The sequence below is a fragment of the Electrona antarctica genome (genome assembly GCF_951216825.1).
Source record: "Electrona antarctica genome assembly, chromosome: 23".
Lineage (NCBI taxonomy): Eukaryota > Metazoa > Chordata > Actinopteri > Myctophiformes > Myctophidae > Electrona > Electrona antarctica.
In genome coordinates this window covers 7938083-7954778 of record NC_136804.1, presented here as the reverse complement: position 1 = coordinate 7954778, position 16696 = coordinate 7938083, and the positions used below count along the sequence as shown (strand labels likewise).

The window sequence follows — 16696 nt, the reverse complement described above, 5'->3', positions numbered from 1 at the left end:
CCACCATATATCTTTTATTTTATTTTATATATTTTTATTTTTATTTTTTTTACCATGTTATAAAACACGAAAAACACGTCCTTGGCGCTCCAGGACATCATGAAAAAGAAGTTAAATAAGTCCTTGGCGACCATTGAGTTAACAAGAGCTTGTAACAGAATATGATTTCTTTTTTTTTATTATTATATATATATATATATATATATTTCCTGACAAGTAACTCAGTAGCTTTGTACATATAGGCATGTATTGCTATGTCTTTCGTGTTGCCCAAAAAAAGAAGCACATTCAGCCACGGCCAGACCATTTCAACGTGTGTTGTGTTGTGCTGTGCTGAGATGGTTCTCACCTGCGCCTGGCGATGCCTCTGCCACCCTCTGGGCTGATGATGCTGGGCACAGAGTTCCTGCACGCACGCGGGCTTCCGTTGGTGAAGTGCACGGGGCTGGCGCGCACGTACGCTGGAAACTCCTGAGGGGGTTGGAAGCGGAGACGAGAGAGAGAGAGAGAGAGAGAGAGAGAGAGAGAGAGAGAGAGAGAGAGAGAGAGAGAGGAAGTGACCGCGTGGACTTGTTTTTGTTGCCAGCGTGAATTATGCAAATCGGAAGACAATGGCACATGAAGAGGGACGGGCTGCTGGGTCCACTGGTGAAAATGAAACCTTGAATTCATGGATATATAAATTTGTTTTTGTCACATTCCTGTAAGTCAATACTGACCAGCGGAGTCTACGGTATAGGAGACTTAAAAAACCAAACCAAGACTGACCAGCGGAGTCTACGGTATAGGAGACTTAAAAAGTCTGCATCCGCCGGTCATCGAATTATTGTCTTAGGAATGCGAGGGAAAAAAGTCTTGAGTGGGGTGTGTTTTTTTGGAAAGACTCCTTTATCACACATGCCAATTGTACAGTTTGATTGAGGTCCCAGAGATAATTTTTTTTACGGATTGCAAGATACTGTTCTACACAATGACTAAAACAAACAAAATTGTATATCTATACTCTTTTAAATGCTTGTAATGGTAACACAGACTGACATACTGTGCTAGTGGTATCTTGGGGGGGTCTATACCTGTATGCCAAGACTGGATTTCATCAGGTGGAACTGGTCCACTAGCTTCTTATGCAGAGGTCTCATGTCCTGGGGGACAAACTTCTCGTGCACGGCCAGGCCGTACTCCAAGATACGTGCCTGTGAGATAGACAGCAGAACCCTGTCAACTTCTACTGCGCAAAAAACAAACAGTGAAGCCTAAACTCGATTCATTCTTCAGCGTGGGACGACATGTTTCTTGTTTCAGAGATGTTTCTTTAGCTGGTAAAAACGGGACCGGACCACCTTGTGTGGTAAAACTCAGGGCAAAGATTAAACTAATTCCAAATGTTAACGGGAGAACAGGGGGTAATTGGAATCCATTTTTAGTGCCGAGGGAGAGAAACACAATCCCACTGACATTCAGCTGCTCAACACTTCAGTGACACAGACGAAGCAAAGTGCAAAAGTGTCACCGGTGCAATATGCGTTCAGTTTCGTCAGATCGCATACATATGGATACATTAAGGCCATGCATATGTATGTACAGTATGCATGCATGATCATAGTGAGATGCACTGGTGGTGTAATGTTCAATGTTCGGCGTTTGCACAGCTTCGGGGAAGGAGCTGTGCTTGCAGAAGTTACATTTTCCTTGCCCGAGGAGCAGTAGCACAGAATGGACTTGCATCCTTTGCGTATATTATAGCTGCATATATGTATGCCGTCATAATGGCGCCGTACCGTGCCTCATACACATGAGGTTTAAGAGACATTTATTAAAAAAAAAAAAAAAAGGAAGCTTAATTTTGGCCGGGAGGGAGGACGGGGAGGGCTGATGGAAAAGTATCTTGGAGCTCCCAGCCTCCTGCCGAGCTAAAGTTGAAAGTTCAAACTGAAGTAAACCACAGAAACAGCTTAGCCTGTGGGGAATGGAATACAGTTCAACTCTGTTGATTTATCCATTCGGAACTCTGAGAGTACTCTGAGTTAAATGAACATGGGACTGGTTTAACTCTGAGAGTACTCTCAGAGTTAAATGAACATGGGACCGGTTTAACTCTGAGAGTACTCTCAGAGTTAAATGAACATGGGACTGGTTTCGTCCACCATCGTCGACTGACCTGCTCAAACATGAGCTCTCTGAGTTGTCCTATCTTGTCCCCATCCTCTGGGTGGTTTAGGATGTAGTCCTTGACAAAGAAAGCCTGCAGGGGAAAAGACAACACACACACACACGCACACACACACACACACACATGCGCGCACACACACACACACACACACACACACACACACACACACACACACACACACACACACACACGCGCACACACACACACGTGCACACACACACACACACACACACACACACCATTAGTCATCTAGACACCAGGAAAGGGCACTCTAGAGACTGTGTATACCTATGCAAAGCCGTGTGCAGCAATCGTGCAAAATGACGCCCGGTGAAGATCATAAAACAATTACTTTTGCTGTTGCAGAGGTAGGCAACATATTGTTTACTTGTTTAGCATTATTCAGTGGTACCAATTTTCATTAAAGTAAACTATTCTTACATTGAAAATATGTCAACAATTTAAAAAAAAAAGACGCATCAACAAGGCAATCCCAGCAGCATTGAGCCGCGTGGATCATTTGGCGTGTCTCGCAATGTGTTTGTTTGTTTTGATGATTTCACATAATAAGGTCAAATAAAAAAAGTTGACTTCTATTCACAGCTAGCCCATTTTGGGCGGGAACCCCTTTTGGTGTTAGCATTACGTTATGCTTTAGCTATTGAAAAATAGCAGATCTACAAGCTTGTAGGTCTGCTATTTTTGAAAAATCGAAGAACGACTGACATGGAAACATAGCTTTCAGAAAACTGTCAGGATGTAGAAGACGTTTTTAGAATCTGATCTCAGGTCAAAATGGGCTAGGGTAGGAAGTTTCTAATTGTGTTGGTATCACTCAGTGATCAACATTCATGGCTGGTTTGTAGAAGCCATTGGAGTGCAGATTAGTTTACGCAGTGATGAAGCCATGTGGCGGATGAAAGAATAGGCCACAGAGCCAAGAAGCACAAATTGAAAAAAATAAAATTGCCTCGAAAAGGAGATTAGAAAACCATCTCACACGAAAGTGCACAATACATTGAAACTACAACCGTTGATGAATCCACACAAGCGCATACCCAATTTGCTTTGCCTTACGTAGGTAGACAATTTGATGTTTAATTTCCAAGTGTCCGCATGGACCCAGGATTCAATACCACACCTGATTATGAATCACAGAGTTGCATTAGCACACAGTTCCCAAACCAGAAAGTCAATTCAAAAAGTGGAAACGGATAGCATGAGAAACCATGTGGCTGTGCTTTGAATGGCGGTCGGCGCGTTAGCGCTGTCTGCGCGTTAATCGCCGATTCCCCGGTGTTTACGGTCGCCATCAAAACAAGAGATGCGCCTGCGAGATTTTTCCAGGAGGAAAGAGATGATGAGCCAATCAGAAAGGCCCCGACTCGCAATCTCCTTTCAGATCTGTCACGGCGAGAGAGGAAGGCCGTAGTTCACAAGAGAAAAAAAAAAGAATAAAAGGTCCACGCAGCTCCTCTCTCAAGGACACGGCTGTCTATCTCCAAAGAGACAGCACCAGATGAGTCAAACGAGGAGAAGCACACTTCGACTTCAAAGACGCACGCACGCACGCACACACACACACGCTCATGTGCATGTGTTAAAAGTAAAACAAGGGCACATGAAACAGACTGATATGGAATGCACTTAAATGCCTATACACAAGCACAAAGATGTGCACACAAAAACATTATGGATATGTACAATCCCCCCCGGACCCCACCCACACAGATCCCGATCAATAATTGGCATCTGAGTGAGTCTTGCCATGTCTGTCGGCTCCGGCTGTCACAGAAACAAAACAATCTTAATACCAGACAGAGTTGTTTTCTCAGAAGTCTGCATCTTCACAGAGAGACCTTTGGAGCTCTCTACACCTACAGACGCACACCACTCTCCGTGTTCTCGGCACGCCGAGGACCTGACCTTTTCCCCTGCTCAAGCGTTCACTGTAATGTCAGTGATCCAAGCTTGTATATGAAAATCGCTACGGATAGGTGTCAGCTAAAACGTCTACACTGTCGATAGTAATCGCAAACCCATATCCTCCCACACATTATACCAAAAACAGGGAGGTGGACACGAGCTTAAATGCCACACCACTTTCCGAGATATTATAGAATTGCACAACGTGCATCGTGCGCAGTCTCTTGATTTGCATAGTACATTTACTCAAGCCCTGTACTTAGGAAAACGTATAGATACTTATACTCGACTTGGGTATTTCCATTTTTTAATACTTCTAATACTTCTACTAATACTTCTACTTTAGTTATCAGTTACTTTTCAGATACACGTTTTACAATATGCATTAACCTACGAACGAACCTATTAACGAACCTATTAACGAACCTATTAACAAACCTATTAACGAACCTATTAACGAAGTGAGACCTGCTTTATACATCGGCGATATGGAATTGTGATCGGATGACCATTTTCTAGACATTTTTGAAACTTTAAAAATGTAGTACTTTTTCATACGATGCCTGTACTTTTGTACTTTAAAGATGGAGTGCCACAATTTGTGTAGTTTTCCAGTTTTTCATGTGTTTCATGTGACAGTACTTCATTAGACACCCTGGAGTCGTTTTTATGTGAAATGGTGTAATAACTTTGTATTTAGGGTTTCTTCCTGGAGGCTGAACCCTTGACAGTCAAACGGGCCAATGGTATAAACACTGATAGTGTGACGTATTACTATTGCACGCACACACGCACCTCCCCCTCTATATTTTTTTAAATACGACAACCTCTGTGGGCGGAGCTGCCTGCCACATACACACGTGTGAACTGAACAAAGCAGTTTGCTTCTCTGTGCCTAACTGTGTGACAGATTTTCAAACAGTCCTTTCACACATTACCATTTCAGCAGACGTTCATTAGATTGTTTTTCGTTAGATTGGAAGCAAGTAGATGTTCACGTCGGGTCCTCAGGATTAATCAAGGAAACCACTGCTGTCCAGTTGCTCTTGCTGTTCTCAGTTCAGGTTGTTTCTTTTATAATCACAGTTGTCAGGCTTTGATACAGAGTGTAGTGTCACAGTGTGCATTCTTGTTGGCTGTTGTAGTCAATATGTAGGTCCTAATAATATACAAGGCTGTAAAATCAAGAATTAGAAGTATCTGTTGCGTCGCGCTGGAAGGCATGTTGCCATGTCTGGCTATTACAAGCGACTTGGGCTTGTTTTCATATAAGTAACTTGCAGGGGAGATGTGGTTGACTTGACCAATGGTTCATGTGAAGGGCCCTCAGATTAATATATTGTTAAAAGGATTGGTGTTGTTGAAACGTTTTCATAAATATTCAAGGCAATTTCTGTGACTTGTTTTCGTGGACCTGGCCGCTTGTTTCTTTAAACCTGGCAACCCCAGGTTTTGCTTTTGCTGAAACTCAGTGCAGTCAGAAGGAACGGCATATTTATGTTGTAAATTGAGTTTGATCAGAGCAATAGAAGAGTGGAGGGTCTTCTGTCCAGAGCATCATGTGCCTAGGGCAGAGCTCCAAGACAGTTTCAATGCCTGGGTGCTTAGCTGGAGGAAATTAATAACCTACAGTATATTGGCACATTATTCATGCTAAATGATCTATCAATCTAATTCTTTCTGCTGTTAAACTATGATTTAATTTGATGATGAGATGAGCTGATTGTGACAATAGGGTCAATATAATAGGAGGAAATAAATAAATGATTAAAACAAATCAGAAAAAACAGGTCTGATATGGTATGGATGCGTGGATTATAGGCCTATACATGGATAAATGGTGGCAGTATAAGTGCATAATGGTGCTTATACGACATCTCAGAAATATGGGAAGTGTTAACTTCTAACATTCACAACATTTGTTACATTACAGACACCAATTTGTCATTTTGTAAACAAAAGGGCAGAGCCATGGGCTGTCCTTTTATAAGGAGGGGGAGGGACTAGGGCAAGTGGGTGGTCTTAAAGGAGGAGGCGGAGGGACTGGATCAGGTGGGTGGTGCTACGGTTAAACTCACGCATACCTAATTAACTGGTGGGTGTGTCCACATAAAACCATCATTTTAACAAATACTGGACACTTTTTTGAAAAAATGATACCTCCTTATATAACAATAACACCTGATGATCATGTTTAAGGGTGGAAAAAAATCACGGCACTCCATCTTTAACACAAGTAACATATTCTATACACGACTTTCACTTGTAACAGAGTATATTTACCGTGTGTTACTGCTACTATTACTTCTTCCACTGCGGTTTGCGTACAGCAGGCAACAACATTTAAAGGTATATTAAGTGATTTGACTTAATTCAAATATCACTTATTTTTTCTTTTTTTCTGGATAATCCTCCCTACTATAGAGTGTGCTGACCATATAAGGAGTTTCTCCCTGTCCCCAGCGAGCCCCTGGGGTCAAAAAACCCTAGTTTCAGTTTTGGTGGCGGGTGGCAAAGCCTTCATCCAATCAGGATGAGAGGGGCCTTCCTCCAATCATGATCGAGTGGGGGCGGGCCTTGGTGCACATGCTGTTGGCCTGTTGCACTTCCCCCCACTGTAGAGCGTGCATGTGCACATGTTGTTACCGGGGCGGACTGGGTGGTTTTCCAAATCCCCCAAATCACTGAATGCTCCTTTAAAGATGAAAGTGCTACTTTAGGAATCAATGATTTTGTAGCGAATGATGGAAGTTTCTCACGTGGGGCCAGCCGGAGAGGGACTCGGGTGTGCCGAGCGGCCCACTAAATCACTAGAAAAAGTCCAATTAGAGGTATAACGCCAAAGGGCCCCAAAATAAATCAGACGCAAATCTCCCACCCCCACCCCAGTCGAGAGCAATAAATCTGAATACTAATAATAACGATCTCTCCTTCGGTTGCGGCTGTCAATCGGCGCCAAGCAAATAGAAATTAATAGATTTATGATGCTCGATTCTTCATGGAATTCCAACGACTGCCGCAATAATTTTTCAAGGGGGAAGAATGGGGGGTGTCGGTATTGACGCTGACACCGGTGTCGAGCAAAATATCTTCCCTCGCCATCAATTTCCCTCACGTAAGGCAATGCTAATACTGTATATGAAATATTTTATTGGGTGTGATATGGAAGTCAGGTTTGTGCAAAAGTAAAACCACATGAATAAAGGCATTAGAATCTAAAGTATGGTGGTCCTTGGAGACACCATGTGTTTCCAATATACTACAGTAGGACGTTAATTAGCTCGACACTTCCAGCAGAGGAACTCTATCTATTCAGGGAATCTGAATAGAATTAACATAACACCTTAACATAAGACCTTGGCAAATGCCCCCCTTTCTCACTGACAATGTACTCACAATCTACCGACTTGCCAATGGCAGAACATGTGACGTTCTCAATCGGCACATCTGTATGTGAAGTATAAAAACTCCAAAGAGAGACTGCTTTTCCTCTCTGTAAAGCTCACGAGCAAACTTCTAATACTTAGGCAAAGTACTCAGGATAAACGCGGAGGCAGACAGATGAATGAAGGTTTCGGAGTTCCATTTTATTTTCAGAGAGTGCAAGACATCATTCACAGCCATGGCCTGGCCCACCCGCCTCACGGCGTGTGAGCCACTGAACTAACTGTTACAACATTTTCAGTAGACCTTATACAATTCAGAGACAACAACAGGAAATGCAAAGGTGGTCTCAGGTTACCCTACCCCCCTATACCAAATTGTCACACATGTCTAAATAAGGTAGTGGTCACCAGGAAGGACAACAGGAGACCTCTGGTCTGAATGCTCCTAGATCAGAGTAGGCCTAGCTATTTAGCATAGGTGCCAGCTGTGAAGAATGGGGCCTGAATGTCTAGCCTTTTGGTCCTGTAGGTGAGACCATAGTATTATCAGGCTTACTATTTTAGATGTGAATTTTAGTCTGTCTATAGTTTAACATTATTAAGCGATATTAATGAAATGTGGTTCCAAAATATACGACATTCCTCCCTTGCTAAACGTACTACACGTTTATCACAAAATAAAAGGAACCACATTTGGACCTCCTCCCTTGACACAAAGAAAAGATAAAATTAAAAACAACAGATAGGCCTAAGACAAACAAACAATTACATTAGAATTCAAATGGTTACAGAGACAAACGGAATCAAGGTTACATAACTTCTTCAGGCAATTCTCATTACATACTTTACACATAACTAACTTTCGGTTCAGCATCAGTAGAATCTTTTAGTGTTCTATTAAAATCTAATCTGAAATGTTGATTGATTACAAATAAGCGAGATCGGGCGTGTTTATGGCTTGGGACCGCCAGGCCCAACCCTGCTAATCAACACATTAAAATACTAGACACCACTATAAAGCGAAAAAAACATCCTATACTACACTGCTTAATTTAGGACATGCTATAACATATACGTTTATAATGCTTGAAATAAAACTCTGCTCTACTAAAGGCAGTTCAGGTATAAAAATACGTTAACAGGCCAGAGTCTAAGCAATATTCAACTAATATTCTCTACACGTCTCTAGGAAATTACCTCATTGTTCCATAAGTAGGCTACTCATGACTCAACTTATCAAATTATACGACAAAAACATACAATCAACATAATGCCTACTAATTCATGTTGAAAACAATATATCTTTCTCTTCCAATTTCCCTAGTATGCAATTAAAATCACTTTCACAACAATACCTATAACCTCTTTGTCCATCAGTCACCACGCACGGGCAGTCAAGGCTGCAGTTCCTCGACGCGCCGCCACGGAGATGTCTTCTTTCGGCCCGTGTCGTGTATGCAAATGTGTGATCAGTACATTGCATATTACACGGCCGCTGTTTGACACTGTCCTCTTGTCCATTTCGAAATGAATTCTACACACCTCCTCCTCCCTTCAGCCATGAATCACAACACATGACTGACAAAAGCGAATTCACGAGAACCGCATTGGCCCCCAAAGCAGACTGCGTAGCCCGTAGAGCAACTGCCTCGCCTTGCCGTCGCCGAGCAGAGCCGATGAAGCCAAGGATCCCCCTCGAACCGCCGCCGAGCATCGCCGCTCCTCGGGTAGGAGATCCGCTGCCCCCCGCCGAGACGTGAAGAGAAGCAGATCCCCGTCGACGCGCTGTGGAGGCCTGCTGCACTCCCCGAGTCCAGGCCCGCACTCCGCCGTCCGCTGGAGATCCGGAGCGCACCGTTCGCGCTGTTGTTCCCCATCCGAAGAAAAGACCACTCCTTCCCGCTGTAGACGAACGCCGCATCGCCAAAAAATCAAACCAAACCTCCAACCGCCAAAATTAGACTGAAATATCCAAAAAGCCCCGCCGGCTCTCTTCTGCCTGACGCAAAAAAATGCATCAAAGACACCGGTTACGTCGCACCAATTGAAGTATAAAAACTCCAAAGAGAGACTGCTTTTCCTCTCTGTAAAGCTCACGAGCAAACTTCTAATACTTAGGCAAAGTACTCAGGATAAACGCGGAGGCAGACAGATGAATGAAGGTTTCGGAGTTCCATTTTATTTTCAGAGAGTGCAAGACATCATTCACAGCCATGGCCTGGCCCACCCGCCTCACGGCGTGTGAGCCACTGAACTAACTGTTACAACATTTTCAGTAGACCTTATACAATTCAGAGACAACAACAGGAAATGCAAAGGTGGTCTCAGGTTACCCTACCCCCCTATACCAAATTGTCACACATGTCTAAATAAGGTAGTGGTCACCAGGAAGGACAACAGGAGACCTCTGGTCTGAATGCTCCTAGATCAGAGTAGGCCTAGCTATTTAGCATAGGTGCCAGCTGTGAAGAATGGGGCCTGAATGTCTAGCCTTTTGGTCCTGTAGGTGAGACCATAGTATTATCAGGCTTACTATTTTAGATGTGAATTTTAGTCTGTCTATAGTTTAACATTATTAAGCGATATTAATGAAATGTGGTTCCAAAATATACGACATATGAATACAGGTGTGCTGCCTTGAGATCCAGATTTGCTCTTTGGTGTGACTTGGGTATTCCTCACAGATCAGTGTTGGGAGCTGCCAGTACAGTCTGTATTTGTTCGAGCGAGGTGCTGCTGTGTTTTTCTATCTGGCCCACAGTGCTGCCGCCCCTCTGATATTCTCCTTGCACCCTCTGTTATCCTCAGCCAATTAACGGCCGAGATGAGTTGTGGTGTAGCCGGCCCTCCGGACAAATGATGTAAGGTTGGACGATAACTCCTTACGGTGTCATTTTTCAAACAAAGAATTGCGTCAAGTGCGGGGATCGATAAGCAGGATCTCACCTCTGCGGTTCCGTCGAGTAGCTCTCCAAGCTTAACAGGCTATTTCTAGACACACTGTACTGCATGTGGTGGACACGCACACACGTGGACACACACACACACTCAATTAAAAAACTACCTCCCTCTCTCTGTCTGTCTCTCTCTCCATCTTTCTTTCTCATGTTCATGTTCATGTTCATGCGCACACGCACACACACACACACACACACACACACACACACACACACACACACACACACACACACACACACACACACACACACACACACGCTCTCTCTCTCTCTGCAGTGGAAGATGGTGGTTGCTATGCGACGCTGCGAGTGAGTCAGAGAGTCCATATACCGTTGGCTGAAGGTAAGAGGCATTTTCTTGAGGAGGAGGAGGTGGTGATGCACTTGATGCACTTGATGCACTGTCAAGCCTCCACCGACCAGCCACAAGCAGACACCGTTTAATGGTGTAAACGGTGTTACACTCACATCACTGTACCTTGTCACCCATTTTGACCTGAGATCAGATTCTAAAAATGCACAAATGCACCAGCTCACACATCTCTTCTTGTGCCACACCAAATTACAGGAGCCCCCCTCATTGATTTCCTCATGGCACTAAAGTGAGACTATGGGCTCTATTTTTGTCCCAACTACTTTGCCTTTATTTACTATTTTGAAAAAACAGTTTAGAATAGTTAAAGTAGCCAATCTACAAGCTCACGTGTCGATATAGATTGGCTATTTTAACTATTCAAAAATGTTTTTAAAAAAAAGGCTTTTTTTTAAAACATTTTGCTATTTTTGAAAGGTTTGGAAAATGTACAGTAGGTTTGTCCAAAATGGAGAAGCCAGGTTGGAAGTGATTAAATTACAACCGGTTTCCTGTTGTATATGCACTTATAGGGTTAGTAGTACATCATGTAACATTATTTAAGCTTGATTTAACCAGGCGAGTCATTAAGAAGAATGAAATTCATATTCACAATGGCGGTCTGTGACGTGGCTCGGCCCTAAAGTATGTTCGATGTGTATAATATGATCAAAGTCAAAAGGACTCTACAGTATGTGTGTAGCCGTGTGCACACAATGTTTGCACCCTTGTGCAAACATTTCGAAGCAAAACTGTTCCAGCTCGGGTGAGTAGCAACTGGAGCGTATATAGCTCCTGTTTCTACGTCACTTCAGAGAAACAAGCCAGAGAGAGGAGGCGTATGACAGCTAGGGAGATTCAGAGAGGAGGCGTATGACAGCTAGGGAGAAGAGGCAAATCTCTGCCATCTAGGATTCTGAGCAACTCAAGGCCGCTCGGAAATAAGACGGACAAACTCCCGACTTCTGACAAGAGGACTCTGACTAGAGGACTCTGACTAGAGGACTCTGACAAGAGGACTCTGACTAGAGGACTCTGACTAGAGGACTCTGACAAGAGGACTCTGACAAGAGGACTTCTGACAAGAGGACTCTGACAAGAGGACTCTGACTAGAGGACTTCTGACAAGAGGACTCTGACAAGAGGACTCTGACTAGAGGACTTCTGACAAGAGGACTCTGACAAGAGAACTCTGACTAGAGGACTTCTGACAAGAGGACTCTGACAAGAGGACTCTGACAAGAGGACTCTGACTAGAGGACTTCTGACAAGAGGACTTCTGACAAAAGGACTCTGACAAGAGGACTTCTGACAAGAGGACTCTGACAAGAGGACTCTGACAAGAGGACTTCTGACAAGAGGACTCTGACAAGAGGACTCTGACAAGAGGACTTCTGACAAGAGGACTTCTGACAAGAGGACTCTGACAAGAGGACTTCTGACAAGAGGACTCTGACAAGAGGACTTCTGACAAGAGGATTCTGACAAGAGGACTCACGGCTTTGGGCGCCGTGAGTCCTGCATCACACTTTTCACAGAGACTTGCTTAACAGCCAGATACATCTCTTGACTGTTACGCCCGAGTTATATTTGGTATATATATATATATATAACGGGTGTCGCGCGTCGAAATTGGCCAATCTACACGCTCACAATGCGTCAGAGGCTATTTCCAACACCCGTGTGCACCTACGTATAACTCAGGTTTTGTGTTGATATAGAGGGGTCCTCAGACCTCCGCTCTGACAGAAGCTATAGCTGTCAGGGAAAAGCGAAGGTGGCAGGCTCTGCTTGTACACAAGTGACAGGTGGTGCAGGCGACACACACCGTGTCGTCCGGGAGGAAATCTGTATTCCTGATATGGAGCGGTTGTTGCGTGCGAGTCTCGGGCCATTCCACCCACCTCGAGTTTGGTAATATCCTCATCTGCAATGTGTTTATGCACCTCCCAGTGGCACTGCCTCGAGGGCCGCGGCACAGGTGTCGGATTGTTTTCCACTGATCGACTACAGCGCACCGATTTTCATCACGGGAGCATCTTAATCATAACAATTTCGACAACCGCTTTGCCAGGCTTTGGAACAGCATATTATAAATGTGATGCCAGGGACAATTTGGACTTTAGACAAGTTCTATGGTAATGTGAAATTGCATACACGAGACCACAGCTAAAACCAACCCTGTCTAACTCGGGACCATAACAATGTGTACCTGATCAGATTTCACAGATACTATTTTACTAGTCCTGTATTCAACATTTTAGTTGTCTGGGCTGGTGGCCGTCTTCCCTGTGTATGCACTAGCACGGCGCTATGTGTGCACTCTGTTTTGACACATTTCCGTCAGGAAAATAAAGTCCATCTTATGTTTATTATCCTATGCATTACTAATGGGACCGGGTCCTGAGGTGGTTTTGACAAGTGGATTTCTGTTTCCGTGGGCAATTCCACCTCAATTTCTACATGGATATGTCACCACCCAACAGGCACCAATGCCAGGCGTTAAGCAGAATGTAAATAAGGCCGGGAACACCGAGAAATGAACCGGTACGCAGTGGTGGGAAAAAAGTACTCAAATCTTGTACTTCAGTAAAAATACAGTATACATACTGCAATGTAGAAATACTCCATTACAACATTTACAAGTAAAAGTTCGGAATTCGAAATGTACTTGAGTAAAAGTACAAAAGTATTGGTATCAAAATGTAGGTCACTGTGCAGTCAAGTTTTCAAATGTATACAAAATATTTTGAAAATAGCAGATCTACAAGCTCACAATCCGTCTCATCGCGATGCATTGTGAGCTTGTGGATCGGCTATTTTCAAATGGTTGAAAATGTGTACAGGGCTGACTGAAGCGGTTAATGCGTGATTTCTAATGATAATGAAAATCTACTAAAGTAACTAGAAATTAAGTTGGCAAATTATTGTAGTGGAATAAAAGTATACAATATTTGCCTCCGAAATGTATAGTGGAGTAGAAGTTAAAGTACTGAAAATGTAATACTCAAGTAAAGTGCAAATACCTCAAAATTGTACTTAAAGCTGCTATAAGCAATAATATGTCAAAATTGTAATGACCTTTTTATTTTTTGGTATTCAGACAGCCAGCAATGGGTAGAACGCTCCCCCAAAAAACTAGACTCTGTGACACATCTAGGGGCCGCAATCTGCATTCAAAGATTTTCCTAGAAGCTTTGTCATTGGTCGATTTGCCTGTCTGCTTCCTGATTGGTTAGTCACTGCGACCAGGGTTTTTTTGACCAATGACAAAGCTTCTAGGAACATCTTTGAATGCAGATTGCAGCCCCTAGATGTGTCACAGAGACTAAATTATTTTTGGGAGCGTTCTACCCATTGCTGGCTGTCTGAATACCTAAAAAATAAAAAATAAAAAGGTCATTAATATTTTGACATATTATTGCTTATAGCAGCTTTAAGTACAGTACTTAAGTAAATGTACTTAGTTACTTTACACCACTGAGTGTACAAATGGACCGGCATGCGTCCCTCCGAGCGAAAGGAACAGGATCTCTGTATCTGTGCATTGAGTATTTCTCCCTCTGTCTGTATCCATTTGTGTCACTGTTCAGTTTCATTGCACTGCAGTCACAGGAGATACGAACGCATCATCCCTCTATGCATCAGCTGCCCGCTCATCCGTCACATCCCTCGTTCCCCGCCTATCTGTCTATCAGACGCACTCGCACGCATCCCATCTCGCCTCCCTCACTCATCCATCCATCCATCCGTCCGTCCGTTCGCCACACCTCCAATCCATGCATCCATCCATCCATCCACCTATACCTCCATCCATCGCCCACTCATCCACGTCACCTCGTGTGATTCCATTAAGCGCTCCATCCGTCTATTCATCCCTCGCTCCCTCTGTCAATCCATCCATCCATCCATCCATCCATCCATCCATCCATCCATCCATGTCCACTGCAGGCCCTAACTGCATTTCGAGGCACACGGGTATTGAATGTTGAATATCCTGCCAGATGCATGCATTGTCTATCAATTATTGAGGGGCTAGCACCTCCATTGCCTGGCTTTTGAAATTACTAGACCCGTTGCCCGGCTGTAGAGCACCGAGTCCGTACCAATGGAAGTGATGCATGCCCCAACCGGTTATGCAATACCCGTGTCAGGCATGCCCAAATATGGAGTGTTGTGATGTCAGAACATGCAGGCCAGCTCCATATATGGACACTGGGGCAGTTCTGGACAACCGTCAGTCAAAACCCGACTCGACACCGGGCACTGCACTCCCTGCGGTGGTGTGGAACACGTGTGCCGACTTTGAAGTCGGTGGGGCAAACGGTTCTCGAGTTACGTGGATTACAGACGTACACACAGACAGACAGATGTCATATGGCAGCCAAGTCTATAACTTTAAATGTTTATTTCCAGCAGTAAATGATGCTTAATTTCCCAAAAACTCCCTGCCCCCTGTGACGTCATGTGGCAGCCACAGTGGGCACCCCTCACTTCACATGAGTGTGATTAGATATACCCTATTGTCCTGAAAATATGACTAGGTCTTTTTCCAATGGAAATATCCCCAAAAAATGGGGTCATATTATAATCAAGGACTAGACAATTTGACATACAATGTTCTTTTTCCACAAATGAGTCTTGATGAAAAATGGGGGTCGTCTTATAATCAGAGTCGTCTTATATTTGGCGCAATATGGTATAATATATACCATGGTATATATGGTGTATATACCATATTTCGCCGAATATCATTTATATGTTCGATGTTACTGTATATATATGCTATTGCCAGTATGGATATTAGGCAGTCCTTAGCATGCAAAGCTTGGTAACCCCTATTTTATCAATTCAGTTGCAGTATTCCTGAGTTATTTCGCTATACTTATGGGCATGCAAATACAATTGAGTACCACAGACGAAAAAAACAGTCTAAGTCCAAATTTCATTCTGACCCCTCCACGAAAAGGCCTCGTTGTCCTGGCCCAATATCTATCATTTATACATTATGGAGCAATAGTGTGGACTTAGACTGTTATTCGTCTGTGGCATTCAATTGTCAAATTGTGCAAGGCGCTGGATTGTTGCACGTGCCGAGTGGTGAAGTGAAATGTCTGTGCTTCTCGCATTCCCATCTGTTCATCTGTGGATCATGGAATAATTATCACCTAAAAAAAGGCGTGGGCCTCAAAATAAAGACGCATCCATCTGCTCACTTCATCAACCCATCCTTTCATCCATCGACAAGCCCTTCTAAGATGATCCTCCTGTTACTGACAGCATGAATAGGTACGCAATACATGTGTCACGCCCACATCCAAACAGTCGTGAATCCATCCATCAATCCAGGTACTGTACATAACCGTTTCTTACAACATCATGTACATTATGCCGGTATATGCACGGTATATTATAATTATCTGTCGGGTGGAAACCTCCCATGTTCAAAACTGTCACTTTTCAGGATTCCAATCCAAATCATCAAAAGTAGTGGATCTATCGGATCAAATAGTTCAGCGTCTTGAGCCTGTAGATCTGCATTGTGAGCCTGTAGACTACGCATTGTGAGCTTGTAGATCTGCTGTATTTTCAAATGATTTTTATACATTTTAAAATTTGAAATGGGACATTCTGCATAATGAGTACTTTTACTTTTAGTACTTTGAGTACGTTCTGATGCCGATACTTTTGTACTTTTACTTGAGTACATTTTGAATACGGGACTTCTACTCGTAACAGAGTACATCTACATTGCAGTATGGATACTTTTTACTTAAGCAAAAAGTTTGAGTACTTCTTCCACCACTGTGGACAATGTGACAATAGAGCCGATTCTGCCATCCAAGGGCGGCTGTGGCTCAGGAGGTAGAGCAGGTCGTCCAATGATCCCTGGGTCGGCGGTTCA

At 43.5% G+C, this 16696-nt stretch overlaps 1 protein-coding gene across 1 annotated transcript in view; it reads right to left on the bottom strand.

The window, feature by feature from the left end:
• Window positions 1–16696, bottom strand: part of dock4b (dedicator of cytokinesis 4b) — a 275073-nt gene that overhangs the window by 25898 nt on the left and 232479 nt on the right. Inside the window, exons 44-46 of the mRNA XM_079494185.1 lie at window positions 2159–2242; window positions 1074–1193; window positions 350–471 (exon numbers count right to left, since the gene is read on the bottom strand). Coding sequence (XP_079350311.1) covers window positions 350–471; window positions 1074–1193; window positions 2159–2242 — 326 coding nt within the window. The remainder of the gene's footprint in view (window positions 1–349; window positions 472–1073; window positions 1194–2158; window positions 2243–16696) is intronic.